This window comes from Otolemur garnettii, unplaced genomic scaffold (assembly GCF_000181295.1).
Source record: "Otolemur garnettii isolate 467f Iridium unplaced genomic scaffold, OtoGar3 scaffold00119, whole genome shotgun sequence".
Lineage (NCBI taxonomy): Eukaryota > Metazoa > Chordata > Mammalia > Primates > Galagidae > Otolemur > Otolemur garnettii.
In genome coordinates this window covers 6,293,427-6,316,279 of record NW_003852514.1, presented here as the reverse complement: position 1 = coordinate 6,316,279, position 22,853 = coordinate 6,293,427, and the positions used below count along the sequence as shown (strand labels likewise).

Here is a 22,853-nt window from a genome sequence, read left to right as displayed (position 1 = left end):
GGTTGGTCTCGAACCTGTGAGCTCAGGCAATCCACATGCCTCTGCCTCTCAGAGTGCTGGGATTACAGGCGTGAGCCACTGTGCCCAGCTAAGAACAAGAAATCTCTCTCTTTAAAAGTCCCACAGGTGACTCTAACATGCTGCCAAAGTTAGAAACCAACCCAAAGAGTCTTGTCTATCACCTAGGAGTGGGCAGGAGCTTCCAAAGGAGACCATCAAGGAACCCTCCAGAGCCAGAGGACCCAGCGTCTGGCGCCTTGGCCCTGGCCTGCAAGCAGCTCAAAGTGTTAGGGCAGCCTGCGGGGCACAGGGACAGGAAGCAGGGCTCAGAGCACCTCGTGGGGGAGGGAGCGGCAAGAGGGGAAGAAAACCCCTCCCAGGGCCAGAACCCACTTCCTACTTTACTACAACACTGGAGGAGACTGGCAGAGGCTGGGTCTCCCTCTACCTCCCTTCCCTGACCTGCCGGCAGCACAGGGAGGTGAGGTAACTTGGCCTGAGTGGTTCCAGCTGGCGGGATGGAGGACAGTGAAGGTCCTGAGTATGGCAAACCCGACTTTGTGCTTTTGGACCAAATGACCATGGAAGACTTCATGAGGAACCTGCAGCTCAGGTAGGCCCAGGGCAGGAGGCACTGGACTCCCCTCCTCCAAGGTCCCCTACCCAGACACAACTGGATAAAAATGAGCACCTCCAAGCACTGTCTCAGGGAGTCCGGAGTAGACCAGGGAGCCCCATCCCTGACAGGTCTGCCTAGTCAGTACTGGAGCTGTCACCCCTGCCTCTCACATGGTCCAAGTCACTTTTGCCCCTTCCTTCCTGCCCAACAGGGCCAAGTGTGACCCCACTTGGACAGATAGGCACTGGGCACTGGGACCAGAGCTGGGCCCTCCTTCCAGCACCTTCTTGCTAGAGTTGCTTCTGCTCCCTCATGGGGTCTGGCTTGAGCCCAGGACTCTGAGGTGAAGCAGGCAGGCCCCACCCTCGGGTCCAAAGCATCCTACAGGGTTGATGCAATGCTCAGAGGGGATGCATGAGTTTCACAGGACACAGCTGGCAGAAGTGACATCAGAGCCTAATTTGCTATCAGGAAGGGTGGAGAGAAGGCAGGAGGTAGGGAACCTGGCATGTCAGGGTGGCTGTGTGGACAGCTAGGCTTCATGCTCTAACTCCCAGGGAGTTCAGGAAGCTCCCCAGGGAGACCTTGGGGACCAGGAGCCCCCCTAAGCACAGAGAGCAAGAGGCTATGAGCCTGACCCACAGAGAGGAGGGCTAGAAGGGAAAAAAGAACTTAGGAAGGCCTAGCTCGATGACTCACGCTTGTAATTCTAGCACTTTGAGAGGCTGAGCTGGGTGGATAGCTTGAGCTCTGGAGTTCGAGACCAGCCAGAGCAAGGGTGAGAGCCCTGCCCCTACCAAAACTAGAAAATATTAGTTGGGTGTGGTGGCATGTGCCTGTTGTCCCAGCCATTCAGGAAGCTGAGGCAGGAGGATCGCTTGAGCCCAGGAATCTGAGGATGCAATGAGTGACGATGATGCCACTGCACTCCTGGGCAACAGAGTGATACCCTGTCTCAAAAAACAAGCAGTAACAATAACAACAAGAATCTTATGAGATAGTCACTATCATCTCCATTTTGATGATGAAGATGATGAGAGCTCTGAGCTCTAAGAAGTGGGGGACTTGCCCCAAATCACACAGCTTTGTAAGAAGGTGAGTCTAAGCTCAGAACACCCATGTCAGAGGTAATGAAGGAAAAAGAACTACAGGATGGTACCACTGGGGGACATGATGGGTCCCACACACCAAGGAGAGGTAGAGTCAGAGGATTAGGCCAGCCAGCCCTCTCAGAGGCAAAAAGGTCAAGAAAGGGGTGGACACAGGCCCACTGGTGACCAGGTTTTTGAAGGGAAGGGTCACCCCTCCATCGGCCAGGTTTTTAAAAAAGTCTAAGGATGTGCCAGGAGGGCTGGCAACCACATTCACAATGACAGTGACAGCTGGTGTTGGCTCTGTTGCCCCACCCTCTCCCTGTCATCTGGGTGGAGCTGGGCGGGGTCCCCTTCTGCCGGTTCCACCCAGGCCTTGAAACAGGAAACAGCACAAGGTCCCTCCCTCCACTCCCAGCCCAGCCCTTTCCCTCAACCCTGGCTCCATACCTGCCCTGTGGGGCCCAACCCAGGAGCCAGCCCTACCTCTGCCTCACAGTGTGGTCTTAGGCAAGTCTGTCCCCTTCACAAAATAGGTGGTCATGATTTTTGTGACCTCAGGACCCCCATGGAGAGCAGCATGGACCCCAAACTCTACATTGCAGTGGGGACAGGCTCTGAGGGTCTCAGCTCATCCAGAATGACACCAGGGCGACTGGAGAAGACAACTGCCCCCTTCTCCCTTCTCTACTCTCAGCCCCTCCAGTGGAAGCATTGGCTGACTGGGGCCAGGGCTCAATGTTGTCTGTGCCCAGAGGCCCATGTGACCCTTGCTGCCTATGAATGCTAAGGTCTGGCCTTGCTGTGTTCAGGTTCAAGAAGGGCCGCATTTATACCTACATCGGTGAGGTGCTAGTATCCGTGAACCCCTACCAGGAGCTGCCCCTATACGGGCCCGAGGCCATTGCCAAGTACCAGGGCCGTGAGCTCTACGAGCGGCCTCCCCATCTCTATGCCGTGGCCAATGCTGCCTACAAGGCGATGAAGCGCCGGTCCAGGGACACCTGCATTGTCATTTCAGGTACCTGCCCCTGCAGCCAGGTACCCTAGCCTCGGCATCCTCATTCATAAACATGAGCGGGGGGATTAGAGTATCTCCTGTGTCCTGTGTGGTTCCAGGACCCTATCACACCAGTCCCATGGGTACAGGCTGGCACAGGGAGCTGGTCTAAGGAGCATGGCCTGTTTGTTTCTGTTGACTACTATCTTTCTGGCAGGGGAGAGTGGGGCTGGGAAGACGGAAGCCAGTAAGCACATCATGCAGTACATCGCTGCAGTCACCAACCCGAGCCAGAGGGCAGAGGTGGAGAGGTAAGCCGCAAGGTATAGCTGTGGCCTCAGCACAGCTAGGATTGCAGTGTGGCAGGAAGGGCCTGGCACTGGGAAGCCAAGAGATGGAACTGGAGCCTAGCTAAGGCCGAGTTCAGTGGGCTTATCCATCAGGAAGTTTCCAGGTAACTCCAACACTCACTGAGATAAGACAAGTTGACCTAAACTAAGTACCTCTCAAGTAAGGTGGGTGAGACCCAGTCAAGGGACACAGGCTGCCAGCTGGGAGGAGACAGCAGCGAAGGTAGGATATGGAGCAGTGCAGTAGAGGGACACCTGAAGTACCACACTGACAGGGCAGTGGCACCCCTCAGGGTATTCCATGGAAGCCTGGAGAAGCTGGCAGGCTCCGGTCAGGATGGCCGAGTATACCAGGTGGGTGTGTAGTGACAACAGGAAGCCAGGGCTGGCCTATTCACTGGCTACTCTCCCCTGGGGGCCTTGCAGAAGCTGCTTCCTGTGTCAGAGCCCATTTCTTCCTGTTGAAATGTGACAAGGTGGGGTTCAGAGGGGACAAACAATGTCAGTTCCCAAGTACACATGGTTGGCACCACTGCCCACCCCTGCTTTAGAGGTCCAAGGCCAAGTGGTCAGATCAGCTCCCCAGGCTGCAGCTGAGGCCTGGGCAAAGATGAGGTGACCATGATAAACAAAGACCTGGACTCAGTGCTGTCCAGACCCTGTTGTGCATAAGCCAGCTTGCCAAGTGCATTTCCCAGCGTGTCAGAGGCATGACCATCACACAGCCCCAGATGCAGCATTGGATGAGGCTGGGTCTTTGGCTCCCTCTTAGCCAGCTCTTTTATTCATCTTGAGATGTTGTGATTTCTGTGAGAAAGACTCAGGCAGGGACCCTATTGTCCAGATGGGAGGTCTTTGCCCGAACCCTGGCCCCTCCGCTTCACAGGGTCAAAGATGTACTGCTCAAGTCCACCTGTGTGCTGGAGGCCTTTGGCAATGCCCGCACCAACCGCAACCACAATTCCAGCCGCTTTGGAAAGTACATGGACATCAACTTTGACTTCAAGGGGGACCCAATTGGGGGACATATCCACAGCTACCTGCTGGAGAAGGTGGGTAGGTGGGCTGAGAAGACCCCATGGGGAACCCTGGCTGAGATCAATCCCAGTTCCAGGGACCCTGATGCTGCAGGTTAGGAAGGCTGGGCTCTCCCCGTGGCCCTTTGAAGTGGGCCTCTGCCCCTGTGGCCAGAGCCCTCTGACCCCCAGCCTGTCCTACATCTGGGAAAGCACATATAAGGTCCTGAGGGGCAGACTTCTTCCCAGGCCTGAGTCCAGCTGCTTATCTCTCCTCAGTCACGGGTCCTCAAGCAGCACGTGGGTGAAAGAAACTTCCACGCCTTCTACCAGGTGAGGCACTGAAGGCAGGAAGAGGGAGGAAAATATAGTGTGGGGGGAGGAAGGGCAGTAGGCTGGGCTAACTTGTGACTTTCCCTCGTACCCCAGTTCCCCACTCTGCCCCACTCCCTCTCACTAGCCTATTCCCTGCCACACACCCCATCACCTCACAACCCACAAACAAGAAGAGGTGAGTTCCCTGAGAGCAAAAGGATGCTTCTCCATATGAGATGCTTGCAGATGAGAGCTCTCTGGGACCTACATAGTGACTCCTAGCTCTAAGCTTCCCACCAAAGTGGGAGTTTCTTGGCACCCAGGCTCTGTGTCAAGTTCAACACTGAAGCACAGCTTCCTGGGACAAGAGTGGTGTCTACAGAATATAAACTCCCACCGAAGTGGAGTTCCCTGGACACTGACAGTGTCTCCATTGACCTGACCACTCCTTTGGGATAAGAGCTTCCTTGGAATGGACAATGATTTTTGTGAACTCTGAGCTCCCCACGGAGGTGGGAGCTCCCTGGAAACAAACTGTATCACTGCAGTCTCAGAGCTTGACACTGACCTACAGTTCCCTGGAATACCAGCAGACTATGGGCTACCAATAGAAGTGGAAACTCCCTGGGAAACAACGATATCTCTGGGGATTCAGGGCTCCCCACAGAGTTAGGAGGTCCCTGCAACATGGACAATGTCTCCACCAACTCTCAGCTCTACAATGGTACAGGAGCTCTCTGGGACACAGGCAGAGCCTCTGAAGACTCAGATCTCCCCCTGAAATGGAGCTCCCTGGAATACAAATACTGCCTCCATAAAATCTGGGCTCCCTTCCGAGGTAAGAGCTTCTTGAGACATGGGCAGTGTCTTGTGGACTGAATTCTCCATGAGATGGGAGCTCACTGTGACAGACTCACAGCTCCCATGAAGTGGTGCTAACTAGGACATAGACAGTGCCTATTGTCTCTGTGCTCCCCATGAAGGAGCTGCTGTATGGGAGGAGGGCACTGCCACCAAGACTGTGAACTTCCTTACAAGGTGGGAGCTCCCTGGAGCACAGTAGTGTCCTTAGGGACTCTTAGTTCCCTACTGAGGTGGGAGCTCACTGGGACACATGCAGTGTCTCCACAGACTTTGAGCTCCACACAAGTACACGTCTCTGGAACTTGGGTGATGTGTTCCAGTACTCTGAGCTCCCCACAAGATGGGACCTCACTGAGTTGTGGGCAGAATCTCCAATGAAATATGAATTCCTCACTGAAGTGGGAGCTCCCTGGGACACAAGAAGTTTTTGACAGAATTTGAGATTCTGGGATACTCTGGAATACTCATAGTGTTTCTATGGACTCTGAGTTCCCTGCTGTGGTAAAAGCTCCCCAGCACTCCAGCATTGTCTCTAGTGACCCTGGACTATCCACTGACGTGGAAGATCACTGGGACATGGGCAGTGCCTTTATGGACTCTGAACTGTCCTTGAGGTAAGAGCTCCCTGAGACACGAGCAGTGTCTCCATAGACTCTGGACCCCCAGAAGATGGAAGCTCCCTGGGAATCAGGCAGGATCTCCACAAACTGAACTCCCCACTGAGATGGGAGATTCCTGGGACACAGAATGTTTTCACAGACTCTGAGCCTCCATGAAATGGGGCCCTATGAAATATGGACAGTGTCTTTAAGGACTCTGAGCTCCCTACTGAGGTAGGAACCTCCCTGGGACATGGATGGTGTTCCACTGACTCTGAGTCCCTCTCGGAGGTAAGTGCTTCCTGAGACTCAGCCAGCATCTCCATGTACTCTGAGTTCCACACTGAGGTGAAAGCTGTATGAGACACAGGCAACGCCTCTATGAACTGAGTTCCCCACTGGTAGGAGCTCCTTGGAACACAGCCGCTGGGCTCCCACTGAAGTGGAGCCCCCTGGGACTCCCATGGGATCTCCACAGACTATTACCACCTCACTGATGTGGGAGCTTATAGGACATGGACAGTGTCTCCATGGACTCTGAGCTCTCCATGAGATGGGAGTTCCCTGGAATGTGAGCAAGGTCTCCATGAAATGTGAGCTCCCCACTGAAGTGGGAATTCTCTGGGACACGAGTTTTTTCACAGACTCTGAGCTTCCATGAAATGGAGCTCCTTAGCACAGACAATGTCTTTAAGGACTTTGAGCTCCCCACTGTGATGAGGGCTTCTCAAACCTATCAATATTTCTATGGACTCTGACCTCTGGGTGAGGTGGGAGCATTTTTGACAAGGGCAGTGTTTCCACAGACTCTGAGCTTCCCCCTGAAGTAGGAAGTCCCTGAGATTCAGGCAGTGTCTCTACAGACTCTGAGCCACTAGGACATAGGCAGTGTCCCCATGGAATCCCAGCTTTCACTAGTGGTAGCTCCTTAGGACCCTGGAAGTTTCTCCACAGACTCTGAGCTCCCAGTGAAGTGCATGCAGGATTTCCACGACTCTGAAGTTGGAGATTTTGGGTCACGGGCAGTGACTCCCTGAGCTCCCCATTGGGGTGGGAGCTCATGGGACAAGGGCTGTGTCTCCACAGATTCTTAGCTTCTCAGGAGTTATCTCCTTGTGTCTAAGGCAATGTCTACATGGAATCTGAGCTCCCTGCTCAGGTGGGAGGCTATGAGACACAGGCAGTATCTCTGCAGGCTCTGAGTTCCCATTTCATGGGAACTCACCTGGTTGTAGGCAGGGTCTCCATGAGCTATGAACTCCCCACTGAGGTGTGCACTCCCTGAGACACAGGGAGTTTTTTTTTTCTTTTTTTTTTGAGACAGGAGCCTCAAGCTGTCCCCCTTGGTAGAGTGCTGTGGCATCTCAGCTCACAGCAACCTCCAACTCCTGGGCTCAAGCGAGTCTCCTGCCTCAGCCTCCCAAGTAGCTGGGACCACAGGCGCCCGCCACAATGCCCAGCCATTTTTTGGTTGCAGCCATCATTGTTGTTTGGTGGGCCCCGGCTGGATTCGAACCCACCACCTTGGGTGTACATGGCTGGCACCTTAGCCACTTGAGCCACAGGTGCCGAGCCAACACAGGGAGTTTTTTAACAGACTTTGAGTTCTCCTGGAATGGAGCACTCTGGGAATCCACAGTATTCTATGGACTCTGAGCTCCACACATAGGTGAGAGCTACCTGGGACTCTGGCATTGTCTCCAGTAACCCTGCGCTCCCCACAGAGGTGGGATCTCATTGGGACATGGGCAGTACCTTCATGGACTCTGAGCTTTTCTTGAGGCATGAGCAGCATCTCCATAGACTCTGAGCTCTCCATGACATGGTAGCCCCCTGGGATTCAGGCAGGGTCTCCACAAACTGTGAAGTCCCCACTGAGGTGGGAGACTCCTGGAACATGGGCAATGTTCCACGGACTCTGAGCTCCCCATTTAGGTGGGAATTCTCTGGGACACATCGAGTTCTTTCACATACTCTGAACTTCCATGTAATGGAGCGACCTGATACAGACAATGTCTTTAAAGATGCCAAACTCCCCACTGAGGTGGGAGCTTCCTGGAACAGAGGCAGTATCTTCATAGATGGGAACTCCCTTGACAAAAAGCAGTGTCTTCATGGACTCTAGGCTGCCTACTCAGGTGGGAGCACTCGTGGAGACAGGCAAGGTCTCTACCAACTCTGAGCTTCCCTTGGAGGTAAGAGCTTCCTTGGACAAAGGCCATGTCTCCACAGACTCCACTAAAGCAGAGGTACATGAAATACGGGTGTTATCTTTTCAAACTCTGATCTCTCCACTGAGGTGGGAGCTCCCTGAGACACAAACAATGTAATCAAGAACTCTCAACTCCCTCTAAGGTGAGAGCTACCTGGGACGCAAGGACTGTCTCCAGAGACTCTGAAATTCCATGAAGTTGAGTTTGTGGAGACTTATTGGCCCATAAGTAGTGTCTACACAAGCTCTGAGTTCCCACTGAAGGGGAGCTGCCTCAGACTCCTGCAGGATCTCCACAGACTGTCTTCCCTGCTGGCATGGGACATTTTAGGTTTCGCACAGAGTCTCCATGGAGTCTGAGCTCCGCAGGAGTTGAGACTTCCCTTTGCCTAGAGCAATGTCTGCAGGGAATCTGAGCACTCCAGTCAGGTGGGAGGTCTCTGGGACAAAGCTAGTGTCTCCACAGACTCTGAGCTCCCTCCTGAGGTAAGGGCTTCCTGAGATGGGGCAGTTATGTCTTCTGACTCTTATGCCCACAGTAAGGTGAGTGCTCACTGGGGCAGGGACAGGGTCTCTATGGACTTTAAGTGACATGGAGCTCCACTGTGGAAGATGGCAGTTCCTCCAGGAACTCTGTGCTCTCACTGCAGTGGAGATCCATAAGACTGATGGGATCTCTATAGACTCTTACCTTCCCTTCCCAGATAGGGGAAGTCTGGGGACACAGGCATTGTCTCCACGGACTCTGAGCTCCACATGATGTGGGGTCTCCTTGGGTCTGGAGCAACATTTCCACAGAATCTGAGCTCCCCACTGAGATGAGGTCTGGGGACAGGGGTAATGTCTTCCTGGCAGATTCTTTGCACCCACTGACACAGTGGTGTCTGATCACTGACCTGGGAGCTCACTGGCTCACAAAGTGTTCAAGCAACGTCTGGCCGGCCCCTGGTTTGTTGGGTTGAGGCTGGGAGGAAGCTTGTGTCTGTTTGTTCTTCTGCCTCTGGAGAGATTGGGAGGGGGGACTCCTGGGAGCTTATTTGTCTAACCAAGGGATCTCTGTCCTCTAGTTGCTAAGGGGCAGTGATGACAAGGAGCTGCATGAAATGCATTTGGAAAGAAACCCTGCCTTGTACAATTTCACACGCCAAGGAGCTGGACTCAGCATGGGTGTACACAGTGTGAGTATGAGAAGCACAGATGGCTCAAACTGGGCTTAGTTTCAGGGTCCTGAGTGTGGTGGCAGGGAGTGGGCAGCAGTCAGCACAGGCCAGGCTGATGCGAGCTGTGCAGGTGAGTGGGGAGGGTGCTCAGGCTGAGGGAAAGTGGCTCAGGGAGGGGACAGTGCCTAGGGATGAGCAAGTGTCTGGGGCGGTCAAGGTTAATGGAAGGCAGGTGTTCTGGGCCCAGTGTGGCTTGGGATACTGAACTCCTTCTCCCCCAGGCCTTGGACAGTGACGAGAGGAGCCACCAGGCAGTAACTGAGGCCATGAGGGTCATTGGCTTCAGTTCTGAAGAAGTAGGGTCTGTGTATCGCATCTTGGCTGCCATATTGCACCTGGTGAGGCTGGCTCGGAGGCCCCAGGAGGGGAAACCCCACAGGGATTTCCTGGCTGGGAGCCCCTGGCAGGGAGGAGCAGACTGGTTCCAGATATCGCAGTGGATATGGCTGAGCTGACTCCCTCCCCCAAGGAAGCTGAGTTGCTCGAGCATGTGTGTGTCAGTATCTAGTGAAGAGTGTTGTTAGGGCCAGGGCTGCTGGACACAGTAAAAGCCACAAATTGTGCAGACTGCTTCCAAGTGCAGTGAGGCTGACATTGTGGCATGTCACCCAGAGCCTCTTGGCTGCAGTTCTCTAAGTGGCACAAGGAGTAAGCAGCACAGAGCTTCTGTGGCTACTGGGAGGATGCAATGGGGTCCTTTACACATTGGATACAAGACCTTAGTAAAAGCTCTGGTGTGCCCCTGCCCTCCTCTTTTCTGGCTGTATCTGTGCCTATGATGGTCAGCCAGGAGCTGGGCCCCACCACATCCATGTCCCCTGTCTCCCTTCCTCCTCCCTGTCCAAAGGCATCTATGCTCCTTTTGGCCATGGAGCTTGGACTGTTCATGGTTCCCCCTCATCACCAGGGAAACATTGAGTTTGTTGAGACAGAGGAAGGTGGGATGCAGAAGGGTGGCCTGGTGGTGGCTCAGGAGGCGCTGGTGGACCATGTGGCTGAGCTGACAGCCACACCTCGGGACCTTGTGCTCCGCACCCTGCTGGCTCGCACTGTGGCCTCTGGAGGCAGGGAGGTCATAGAGAAGGGCCACACTGCAGCTGAGGCCAGCTATGCCCGGGACGCCTGTGCTAAGGTACTCCTGGGCAGGCAGAGGGAGGCAAACCCAGGAGGTCTTGGCAGGGGGCAGGCCCAAGGCAGCAAGAAACAACATGCTCCTGTCCCCAGGCTGTGTACCAGCGGCTGTTTGAGTGGGTAGTGGATAAGATCAACAGCATCATGGAAGCCCGAGACCGGGACCCTCGGCGTGATGGCAAGGACACAGTCATTGGCGTGCTGGATATCTACGGTTTTGAGGTGTTCCCTGTTAACAGGTGGGACCCCATCTCTGACCTTCAGCTCCTGTGGCCACTTAGTCCCAGGGACTAAGGTTGGGAAGCAGGAGAGACTGACTTTGTCCTGGCTGGTCCCTGGGCCCAAGATTAATACCCCTAAGCCTGCCTCAGCTACACCCTCAGCCCTTAGTGTCCTGATGGAAGGCAAAATTATAGGGTTTGCTTCTCTGGGCTGTGACCCAAGTCCACCACACTGTCCATGCTGGAGGTGGATGCAGGGTACATAATCCACAGGGAAGCCATGCAACAGCCTGGCGCCAAACTCCTCAGTGAGCACCAGGGGAGATTTAGGGGGAGGCCCGTCCATTAACACGTGCTCCACAAGGAGCAACAGCCTCTCTGAAAGGCTACCCCCACCAGCTTTGAGCAGTTCTGCATCAACTACTGCAACGAAAAGCTGCAACAGCTCTTCATCCAGCTCATTCTGAAGCAGGAGCAGGAAGAGTACGAGCGCGAGGGCATCACCTGGCAGAGTGTGAGCACCGTGCTGGTGGGAGGACTCAGCAAGCGGGGCACACAGGGGTGTCGGGAGCCCCTGGGAGGAGAGGCCCCTGGGCTGGCTGGCAGGTGCTGAATGAGGGGTGCCGGAGGGGGTGTGGCTGGGAAGTCCTCAGCAGCTACCTTGCTGGCTGCCTCCACTCCAGGTTGAATACTTCAATAATGCCACCATCGTGGATCTTGTGGAGCGGCCCCACCGGGGCATCCTGGCTGTGCTGGACGAGGCCTGTAGTGCTGCGGGCACCATTACTGACCGCATCTTCCTGCAGTCCCTGGATGCATACCACCGCCACCACCCACACTACACCAGCCGCCAGGTGCCCGCATCTGTCCCAGTACTGGCACGGTGGGCTGGTGGGATCTGTTCCACAGGCAGCAAGCTGCTTGTGCCTGGTGGGGCTTGGGCGGGGACCCAGCTTTATTGTCATTGCCTCACTGTGGTGGTCTCCTCTGCCCCAGTGGGATGGAGGCAGACCTGCCACATACACCTCTGTGACTTGGCCTTGGCCTGTCCCTGCAGCTCTGCCCCACAGACAAGACCATGGAATTTGGCCGAGACTTCCGGATCAAGCACTATGCAGGGGACGTCACGTAAGGGCACCCCTCCTCCCCATGTCCTGGGCCTTCCCACAGGCCTTACTGCATGTGTCACAGGACAGAAGTGCTCAAGGGGAATGGCTGGGAGATGGACATCATTAGCCCTTCTGCCACCTCCATCCCTTTAAGACACTGACAATCCACCCATCACCAGATTCACAACTAAAGAGCAGCAAACAGGGTGTGAGGATAGTGATTCTCAGCCCTGGCTGCATTCTTCTGCAGACTTTTAACAAACACCCACATTTCATGTCTGGGCCTTTGCATGCAGGCATCTGCTGGGAGAGCTAGAGGTTGGCATGTTGGGGGTTGAAGAGGCAGAGGGGGCCAAGATTCTGCATCTCTAACAAGCTCCCAGGTGACACCTCGCTGTGTCCTACAGCCAAGCTCTGGGCACAAAGGTCAGAGATCGTCATGATGATTATTAATTTACTTGAGGTGACTCACAGAGAGGTACAAGTGTCTAATATGAACTTCTCAAGGAGAGGTAAATAGAGTAGACAATGAAGACACAGCATCCAGATGTCAAAACTGTTCCCCAGGCTCGGCGCCTGTGGCTCAAGCGGCTAGGGCGCCAGCCACGTACACCTAGGGTGGCGGGTTCGAATCCCCAGCCCGGGCCCGCCGAACAACAATGATGGCTGCAACCAAAAAATAGCCGGGCGTTGTGGCGGGCGCCTGTGGTCCCAGCTACTTGGGAGGCTGAGGCAGGAGACTCGCTTGGGCCCAGGAGTTGGAGGTTGCTGTGAGCGTGATGCCACGGCACACTACCCAGGGGGATAGCTTGAGGCTCCGTCTCAAAAAAAAAAAAAAAAAAAAAAAAAAAAAAAAAAAAACTGTTCCCCAAAATCAGAACCTTCGCAGGTGCTGCAGGTGGAGAGCCTCAGATTAAAATAGACACGAGTCTCAGGATTTCCTGGTCATAATTGTAGTCCCTGATATTCATCAAAACTCAGTAGGCACTGTTCCAAGCAATTAATTGATGTACAGAGAGGTGGAATGGCACACTCAAGGTCACATAGCAAGTGTGCAAGTGGTGGACCTGGGACTCAGTGCTAGGACATTTGGCTTCAGAAATGGGGACTTAACTACTCAATTCATCTTTCAGGAGAGAAATTTCTCCTGAGGGAGGGAGTCTTAGGTGATGAAAGAGAAAGGAGATATAAGGGGGAAGGAGAGGCACCAGGCCGGGTGGCAGGGAGAGAGAGACCGACCTGGAACAGAGCAGGGGAGGAGGTTGGGGACCTCCTGGGAGTTGTCAGTGCTCTAATAGGCTCAGCCCCTGCCCTAACGCCCCGCCCTTCCTGGCCCTGGCAGGTACTCCGTGGAGGGCTTCATTGACAAGAACAGAGACTTCCTCTTCCAGGACTTCAAGAGGTTGCTGTACAACAGGTGAGCGTAGCCAGATGAGCAGGTAGATGCAGAGGCTAGTACCCTGACCTGGCAGGTGGACAGCCTGAGGCTCAAAGCTAAGGTGGGGGTGGGTGAGGCTGCTCTCCCTGGAGGGTGGCTAGGCATGACACTTGTGTCAGCAGCATGGACCCCACCCTGCGGGCAATGTGGCCGGAGGGGCAGCAGGACATCACAGAGGTCACCAAGCGCCCCCTGACGGCTGGCACACTCTTCAAGAACTCCATGGTGGCTCTGGTGGAAAACCTCGCCTCCAAGGTACATCCCACCCCACCCCTACTCCTGCCCTTCTGGATTCTTCTGGCCCTGAGTACCAAGGTTCTCTGGGTCCTGAGTACCAAGTAATGCCCCTGACCACCTCTGCACATCATGAGGGCTAGTGGGGTGGTATCTCATCCTGTCTGTATGAGTTACATCTGCTCCAGCTTGGGGACCCTGATCACTGCACAAGTTAGATGTGAGGGCTCAGGAGCTGGGCTGAGGCAGGATCAATAATGGAGGACTTCACTGAATTCGAACCCAGCCTTGTTCTCACCTCATTGTCTCTCGGGCAGGAGAAGGGGGGAAGACCCTACTGGGAGCATGGTTTGGCCAAGCCAAGCTCCTGCCAAGAGCTGGGGACTTTTCTGGCAGCAAGTGTCAAAGGGACAAGAAACTGGCACTAGCTTTCTTGGGGAGCTTTGGGCCCAAAGACAACAGGGGACCTGAGTCAAAGGGACATGGCAGGACAATAGAATCCAGAAACATAAGCCCCTCTCAGAGGGAGAAAGCAAGGAGAGAGGTGAGGCCCACTCCTGGTCCCTGGGCTGGAGACTGGCTCTGGGCCCAGCCTCCTCACTGGCCCCTGCTCTAGCACTTCAGGCTTCCAGGGCCCTATTCTGCTATGATTTCTTTTGTGCCCGACTCTTGTCCTGGCCTAGGATCTTAAGAGTCAGGGAAGCTCCTGGCTTGGGGCAGTATCCACAGGGCTGAGGCCCCCTCCAAGTCCCCTCTGTGCCCACAGGAACCCTTCTACGTCCGCTGTATTAAACCCAATGAGGACAAGGTGGCAGGGAGGCTGGATGAGGACCACTGTCGCCATCAGGTTGCATATCTGGGCCTGTTGGAGAATGTGAGGGTTCGCAGGGCTGGCTTTGCTTCCCGCCAACCATATTCTCGGTTCCTGCTCAGGTACTGGCACCAACACTCATCACTCTGCGGGCTGGAGTCCCTGGGTGGAGCCCAGGGAGTAGGAACAGAGGGCCCCTAAATAGTGCTTTACAAAATGTCAACACGAGCAATGCCGGCATGCAACTGGGCTCAGAATGCTGCAGTGTCTGTGAGGATATGTAGGAGGACACTGTGTGGGGGAACACACATGAACACAGGTGTCACAGGTGTTCTAGGGACATACCAGGAGGATTTCAGCCTCAGGATGCTCAGCACCCCTCCATCTCCCAAGGGTGGGGTGGGCAGAGCAGGCTCTCACTCTCTCCCCTTGGCCTCATCCTCACTGCCCTATCTTGTGGTGACAGGTACAAGATGACCTGTGAGTACACATGGCCCAACCACCTGCTGGGCTCCGACAAGGCAGCTGTGAGTGCTCTCCTGGAGCAGCACGGGCTGCAGGGGGACGTGGCCTTTGGCCATAGCAAACTGTTCATCCGCTCACCCCGGACGTTGGTCACACTGGAGCAGAGCAGAGCCCGTCTCATCCCCATCATCGTGCTGCTTTTGCAGAAGGTGCAGGGGGTGGGGACACACCATGGAAAAGATGCATGTGCTCTGGGGACCACAAGTGCACTTACAAGTTCCACAGGAGTCTCTACTTGGGTGGAGACAGGCCAGGATTAAAACTGACTTATGCAAAAAGTACAGACACAGTTGAGGTACAATAGCTCTGTGGCTGCCAGCTTTAGGAGCAATAGGATCCAGTGCTCAAAACAAGGTTTTCAGGAATCTGGTCTCTGTCCCTCACTCCCTCTCCTCCCTTCTTTCTTCATTCCCTCTTTCCCTCCTTCTTTCCTTTGAACTACTTATTAGGAAAGAAAAGTCTATCTAGGGTGCTGTTGGTTGCCCAGCTTCCATTCTGTCACCTCATGGATGGCATGATTTTATGTAGAGGCCAACACCTTTATCCCAACAAGTCACTGCAGCCGTCATCATTTTAGTGTGTATTTCCAAAGGATAGGGATTCTTTCCTTTCTCCCCATAACTTTCATTTTGGAACAATTCAAGCCTATAGAAAAGTTAAAGAACTAGTACTGTGAATATCATAAGCTCTTCACCTGGATTGCTGCAAGGTGCTTCCTCCTTCCACCCCTCCCTTTATTTCTGTTTCTTTGGTGTTCTCTCTCCCCCCTCCCATCTTTCTCTCTCTCTCTGTCTCTCCCTCTCTGTCTCTCTCCATGCACACACATTTGTACATGTATCTATTTATATTTTCTCCTTAATTATATAAAGTCATGACACCCCTAAATACTTCAGCAGGTATATTCCAAGAACAAGGACATTCTCCTTTGTAACCATGGTGACATTAGCACATTCAAGAAACTTAACACTGATAAAATAATAACCTACATATCTGAATACCATATTTTGTCATTTATATTGCACACATTTTGCCCAAATTTCTGAGGGAGAAATAAGGATGTGAATTATACATGGATAGTACTAATTCTGTATCTATATAAATGTTTTAAATTCTTTTATTTATGCTTATGCATAAAAATGTAACTCTAGAAAGCAAATACCAATGTGCAAAAAATACCTTAGAATATGGCAATTGGTTTTGTTGAATTTACCACAAATTTGCAACAAAAGCATTTTTGGCCAATGAATATCAATGTATTTCTCTTTGTACTCTTCAGGCAGGGGCTAGCAATCTAGCTGATATTTTTACAAAATTCCTTTATAAAACAGAAAACAAGTACCTAGATATAAACAAATAAATATTTGAATTAAAAAATAAAAACAAAAGTTTTTTCCTGAAAAATGTGGGTGTGCATTATACATGGCAAAATATGGTATCTAATGTGTAGCCCATCCATATTCAAATGTCCTCAGCAGTCCCATTATTACCCATCACATCTTTTTTTTTTTTTTTTTTGGAGACAGAGCCTCAAGCTGTCACCCTGGGTAGAGTGCCATGGCATCACAGCTCACAGCAACCTCCAACTCCTGGGCTCAAGCGAGTCTCCTGCCTCAGCCTCCCAAGTAGCTGGGATCACAGGCACCCGCCACGCCGCCTGGCTATTTTTTGGTTGCAGCTGTCGTTGTTTGGCGGGCCCGGGCTGGATTTGAACCCGCCATCTTAGGTGTATTTGGCTGGCACCTTAGCCACTTGAGCTGAACCCCTATCACATCTTCTAAAAGTCTAAAATCTAATCAGTGATCACACTCTGCATTTGTTGTTACCTCTGTCATATCCTCTACGACACAGGGGTTGCATAGCACCACTGTCCTCGTTTGGAAACCTCAAACTATTTATGGTTTTCAGTTCCCAGTCTGTACTCAGATTTCCCCAGTTGGCTTCTGATGGTGCTATTGTACTCAGGGTCTGTTTAAATCTGTGGATCCTTGAACTGCTTTCTTTTTTTTTTTTTCCTTTGAGACAAAGTGTCAAGCTGTCGCCCTGGGTAGAGTGCCGTGGGATCATAGCTCACAGCAACCTCCAACTTGAGCTCAAGTGATCCCCTTGCCTCAGTTTTTTTCTATTTTTAGTAGATATGCGGGTCTCAATTTTGCTCAGGCTAGTCTCAAACTTGTGAGCTCAAGCAATCCACCTGCCTCAGGCTCCCAGAGTGCTAGGATTACAGGTGTGAGCCACCATGCCCAGCCAGCCCTGAACTGCTTTCCTTGCAGGGTTTCCAGTCTGGGTTTTGATGGTTCCATTCTTGGGATATCTCTCTGACTTGGGATATCCTGGGAGTTGGAGGTTAAGTCTATACCAGGTCAGATTCCAGGTGAACTCATTAGCAGTTGCCCTTATAAGCAGGAAGAAACCACCTGCATCTGTCCCCATCTCTCTTATCATGTGGGCTTTCTCTCTGTGGGGAATTGCAGGTCCCCATCAGTGCCAGTTTCCAGCTTTAAAAGCCTGGAACAGGCAAGCAACTCTTTTCTGAGAGTCTACAGATCCTTGAGTAGTATAGCTGGCCACATTCCCATCCAGGAATCAGCCAGCAGCCAGATGGACATGGGTCCTGGAGCCAGTCTCCTTGGAGACATGCAAGGGGGTGCTCCATGAAGGCTTAGGATCAGGGTTGGGTTACAAGACTGGGGTCTGGCTGGGTTTGACTGTGTATCCCATCACTCCCGGCCCAACCAGGCTTGGCGGGGCACCTTGGCAAGGTGGCACTGCAGGCGGCTAAGAGCTGTGTATACCATCATGCGTGGGTTCCGGAGGTACAAGGTGCGTGCTCACCTGGCTGAGCTGCAGCGGAGATTCCAGGCTGCACGGCAGCCCCCACTCTATGGCCGTGACCTTGTGTGGCCACCACCACCTACTGTGCTACAGCCTTTCCAGGACACCTGCCAAGCACTCTTCTGCAGGTATTGCCCTAGCCAGCCATGCTTTCCGGTGCATCCACTGCACACCTCACTGGTCATCTGGCCCCACAGTGCCCAGCTGGGAGATACAGAAGCCCCCTTGATAGGTGGGAAGACTGTGCCACATTAGCTGACTGTCTCAAAGTTGGTAGCACAGCCCTGACCATTCTGAGAACTATGTTGGGCATTTGAGGTCTAGAGCCACATCCTACAAGGATAAGTGTGGCTGTTCGGGGCTGGGGAGAGGAGGGACTCTGCATCTGAGCAGGGCCTTGAGGGCTGAGTAGAAGTTCTCCAAAAGAAAGGCAGAAAAGAAATGGTATGCCCAGAACAGGAAGGTGTTGGGCAGCTGCAGGTCTCAGAGCCACTTTCCCCGGACAAGCATTAACCTCAAGGGACTAAGACCAGAGAGGCCAGTAGAAACTGGACATGAAGGGCAGCCAGGCTGAGGGCCCAGCCTTCTCCTGTAGGGAAGGGGTGATGGGAAGGCATTAAGCATGGCGCACCTTCCATCTGACGGCTCACCCTCTCCAGGTGGCGGGCCCGGCAGCTGGTGAAGAATATTCCTCCTTCAGACATGGCCCAGATTAAGGCCAAGGTGGCTGCCATGGGGGCCCTACAGGGGCTGCGACAGGACTGGGGCTGTCGGCGGGCCTGGAACCGAGACTACTTGTCTTCTGTAAGTGCCAGGTGGACCCAGGGCTGCTGGGGGGATGTGGACACCCATGAGGGCTCCAGACTATCACTGTGCCCGGGCACAGAATTCCTCTCTCAGGTCTAGGGTGTAACTGTCCTTTTGACTCTCCCTCAGTCCTCACTCTTCTCCCTAAGGTTTCGTCCCTGAGGTTTGGGGGTTTTCATCTGGCCTCACCTGCCTGGGTTTTTTTTTTTTTTTTTTTTTTTGAGACAGAGCCTCAAGCTCTCCCCCTGGGTAGAGTGTCGTGGCATTACAGCTCACAGCAACCTCCAGCTCCTGGGCTCAAGCGAGTCTCTTGCCTCCGCCTCCCAAGTAGCCGGGACCACAGGTGCCCGCCACAACGCCCGGCTATTTTTTGGTTGTAGCCATCATTGTTGTTTGGCGGGTCCGGGCTGGGGATTCGAACCTGCCACCTTAGGTGTACATGGCTGGCGCCTTAGCTGGTTGAGCTATAGGCGCCGAGCCACCTGCCTGGGGTTTACTGGCCTGCCCTCCACCTCTCCACCCCACCTCGAATTCTCAGGTACAGCCTCCCCAACATGTTCCCAAGTACAACCTCCCCGCCATTTCTCGGGTATGGCTGCCCCACCATATTCTTGGGTACACCTTCACCCCATGTTCTCAGGTACAGCCACCCCTCTATGTTCTAGGGTATACTTGCCGTTCCATGTTCTTGGGTACGGCCACCCCCTGCCACCTTCCCAGGTATGCCACCCCCTGACATGTTCTCAGGTGCAACTGCCCACCCATGTTCTTAGGTATAGCTGTCCTCCTAAGTATTCTCAGGTCAGCTCCCCCACCAGCCATTCTCCAACTTTAGCAGTAAGCCTCTTATATCTGGTGGGGCCACCTGGTCCTGGCCTTCTGAAGAGGCTGTCTCCAGAGCTCCACAAAATCCAAGCATGGGTTTGAGGAGCAGCAGCCTTCAGGGATGTGTGCAGAGCACAAGGACGGTGGGCTCAGTCACAGCCTAAAATGTCAAAGTGGCAGGCTCTGGGCCCTTGGCCCTCATAGACCCAGCACTGGCAAACCAATGCACACACCTGTGACTTGGTTTCCTGAAGTGAAGGACAGCCATACTCATTCTCGGAGAGCTACCATCAATCCAGTCTGGTCCCAAGACTCCATCCCAAGCAGCCCCCACCCCTCCATCTATCCTCAGGCCACAGACAATCCTACAGCATCGAGTCTGTTTGCTCAGCAACTAAAGAAGCTTCGGGAGAAGGATGGCTTTGGGACTGTGCTCTTTTCCAGCCACGTCCGCAAGGTTAGAGGCTGGTAAAGGGGTACTTGTGGGCACAGGTGAGGGGGCCACTCAGGAGAGACTATAGGAAGCCCCAGCCCAGGAAGAACAGGGCAGGGGGGATGTGGAAGGGATGGCAGGGGCCTGTGGCAGCACTGACCTGGAATAAGCCCCTCTCCCACAGGTGAACCGCTTCCACAAGCGGCGGGACCGGGCCCTCCTGCTCACAGATCGGCACCTCTACAAGCTGGAGCCCAGCCGGCAATACCGGGTGATGCGGGCTGTGCCCCTCGACAGGGTGAGTGCCATGGGTAGGAGGCCACATGCACAGCATTTTCGAGGGATGCTACCAGGCTAAGGGAGCCCTGCCTTAGCCTCCTCCTGTCCTGTCTGCCTGTAAGGGTCTGGAGCATCCCAAAATTCAGCCCATGGCAGTACCCCTGCAGAGAACCCTGCGGTGGCTTCCCATTGCCCACAGGGTAAAGGCTCTGGCCCTTCATGCCCTGCTGCATAGCTACCTTGCACCACCACACTTTCACATCCCAGCCAAGGCAAAAACAGCCTCTCTCCCCACCTGTGTCTATCTTGGGAGGGTCTCCCATGTATTCAGTGCCTCCTGCAGGATCTCATCCTGCCTCTCTTCTGCCTGCTGCTGGCTCTTAAGCTCTTGTGTTCCCTTGCATGGCAGCTCTGTGTTCTCATAAATTCCCTTTCCTGCAGGACAGGGAGCAGCCTGGGGCAGGGATCCAGGCTGGATCCCCTCTGGGTCTCTCACAGTGTCAGGGATCCTGCGACTGCCAGAGTAGAAGGGGCCGTTAGTGTCTGATACAGCAGCTGAGAGCCAGTGTAGCTGTTTATATGTAATTAAAATAAGGTGACCAGATTTTAACATTGGTAAAGCGGGACACCATTGACAGGGGAGGGGGGGCGGGGTTCTTAATTAAAAATTTAAAAATTTGGTCTATATGGAGCAACAAAAATTTTCATAGAGTGCAAAAATAGTATTGTAATATATATTTTTTAAATTTCAACATAAGTACAATTTACAAATATAATACATTTAAAAAAATTATGTATAGGGTGGTGACTGTAGCTCAAAGGAGTAGGGCACTGGTCCACCTGGGTGGCCTTGCCCAGGAGGGGAGTAGGGAGTTTACATTAGCCTTTTCATTTTTTTTTTTGAGACAGAGCCTCAAGCTGTCCCCCTGGGTAGAGTGCTATGGCATTACAGCTCACAGCAACCTCCAACTCCTGGGCTCAAGCGAGTCTCCTGCCTCTACCTCCCAAGTAGCTGGGACCACAGGCGCCCGCCACAACGCCCGGCTATTTTTTTTGGTTGCAGCCATCATTGTTGTTTTGGCGGGTCCGGGCTGGGGATTCGAACCTGCCACCTTAGGTGTACGTGGCTGGCGCCTTAGCCGGTTGAGCTATAGGCGCGGAGCCGCCTTTTCATTTTCAAATGAAGTTACATTAACCTCTTCATTCCCAAATGGAGTTACATTAACCTTTTCAGAAGCCAAATACTGTATATTCTCTTCCTATTGTCCTGTGTTCTTTCCAAAAACCAGGACTTTTTAAAAATTCCGCGGGACTCGGGACAAATTGTTAAAAATCAGGACTGTCCTGCCAAAAGCTGGACGTCTGGTCACCTCAAATTAAGGTGAAATAAAACTAAAAACTCAGGCCAGGGACATTGGTTCACATCCATATCAGTAGTCCTAGCAATTTGGGAGGCCAAGGCAGGAGTTTCTCTTGAGGCCGGGAGTTCTAAGGCAGCCTGGGCAGTAGTAAGACCCCATCTCTACAAAACGTAAGTAAATTAAAAAATTAGTCAGGTGTAGTGGCCCACACCTGTAGTTACAGCTACTAGGGAGGCTGAGGCTTGAGCCCAGGAGTTAAAGGTGTCAGTGAGCTATGATGCCAGCACTGCACTCTAGCCTGGGCAACAGAGCAAGACCTGTCTCAGAACAAAAAAGTCACCTAAAAACTCAGTGACAGGTGTTCAGTGGTTACCCTGTTGGGCAGCAAGAATCTAGAATCATTCATCATGGCAGAAAGTCCTATTGTATGGCTCCCTGCTCAACCTTCCCCTTTGTCAGCAGGGACCAGAAAGAGAAGGGAGGGAGCGGAAGGACCCTGGGCTGTGCCCTTGTAGGGGATCCTGGGTAGGGCTCCCCTGTAGGGTTGGGGAGATAGGATCCCGGGGAAGGGGGCAAATCCAGCGCCCCTTGACCCCAGCTCCCTGTTCAGGTGACGGGGCTGAGTGTGACCAGCGGGCGGGACCAGCTGGTCGTGCTGCATGCCCGGGGCCAGGACGACCTGGTGGTGTGCCTACACCGCTCCCAGCCACCGCTGGACAACCGCATTGGGGAGCTGGTGGGCGTGCTGTCTGCGCACTGCCAAGGGTGAGTAGGGCTGGGCGCCGGTGGGCACGGGCTGTGGGCGTGGGAGAAAGCCAACACCGTCGTGACCCAGCCCCTGCTGCAGGGAGGGCCGCGCCCTGGAGGTCCGCGTCTCCGATTGCATCCCCCTCAGCCAGCGCGGGGCCCGGCGCCTGGTCTCGGTGGAGCCCAGGCCGGAGCAGCCAGAGCCTGACTTCTGCTGCGTCCGTGGCACCTTCACCCTCTTGTGGCCAAGCCACTGAGCCAGCCTCGCTCCAAGTCCTCGCACCTGGCTGGGCTGCCCAGAAGGCAGCGGCCTGGTCATCCGCTCTGAACGGGCACAATAAAGATGCTGAGTCTGCATAGCGTGTCAGGTTTCTGGGGTGGAAGAGCTCTGTCCCTCTCATCCCACGTGGAGTGGGCCTCTGGCTGCCTGGGGTCCGGCTCAGCCTGTGCTGCCCCTGCCTGGGCCATGGTCTCCTGCTCAACCCTATGGGGTTACCCTAACCAGAGGAGGAGGCCTGGGGCCCAGTCTGGGGTGAGGTGGCAAGACCTGATCCTCAGGCCCAAAGCCTAGGGAGCAGAAGCCATGGTTTGGGAGGAAGCTTTCTCCCCAGAAATCAGCGCTTTGTAATGCCTCATACTGCTGTGGTAAGCCTCACCCTCTCCAGCCCTCCTCCCAGGGCTGCTGTCTTAAGGTCAACTTCTTGCAGGCTCAGTGAGCAGGGACACAGAGCAGCCCTGAGGACTGTCACAGGGTGAGCTGCTGGGAGCTGGGGCCCAGGGCTGATGCTGTTCCTACTGCATGTAGGTATCTGGG

At 53.8% G+C, this 22,853-nt stretch overlaps 1 protein-coding gene across 1 annotated transcript; it reads left to right on the top strand.

Moving 5' to 3' along the window:
* Nucleotides 1-391: 391 nt before the first annotated feature.
* MYO1G (myosin IG) lies at nucleotides 392-22,396 on the top strand. The gene is made up of 22 exons (XM_003797587.3): nucleotides 392-613; nucleotides 2,523-2,731; nucleotides 2,928-3,021; nucleotides 3,947-4,112; nucleotides 4,356-4,409; nucleotides 9,134-9,244; nucleotides 9,508-9,624; nucleotides 10,194-10,418; nucleotides 10,511-10,656; nucleotides 11,038-11,152; nucleotides 11,322-11,492; nucleotides 11,696-11,766; nucleotides 13,090-13,164; nucleotides 13,308-13,440; nucleotides 14,186-14,352; nucleotides 14,697-14,904; nucleotides 17,492-17,715; nucleotides 18,247-18,391; nucleotides 19,572-19,676; nucleotides 19,837-19,950; nucleotides 21,903-22,057; nucleotides 22,140-22,396. The coding sequence occupies exons 1-22, from the start codon at nucleotides 519-521 to the stop codon at nucleotides 22,294-22,296; spliced, it is 3,057 nt and encodes a 1,018-aa protein (XP_003797635.1). The 5' UTR covers nucleotides 392-518; the 3' UTR covers nucleotides 22,297-22,396.
* Nucleotides 22,397-22,853: the final 457 nt, after the last annotated feature.

Excerpts from the sequence above, each read along its gene's own strand:
- MYO1G (XM_003797587.3), top strand. The coding sequence starts at position 519 with ATGGAGGACAGTGAAGGTCCTGAGTATGGCAAACCCGACTTTGTGCTT. Across the intron at positions 9,245-9,507 it reads TCAGCATGGGTGTACACAGT|GCCTTGGACAGTGACGAGAG; the intron begins GTGAGTATGAGA and ends CTTCTCCCCCAG. Across the intron at positions 11,153-11,321 it reads AGGGCATCACCTGGCAGAGT|GTTGAATACTTCAATAATGC; the intron begins GTGAGCACCGTG and ends CCTCCACTCCAG.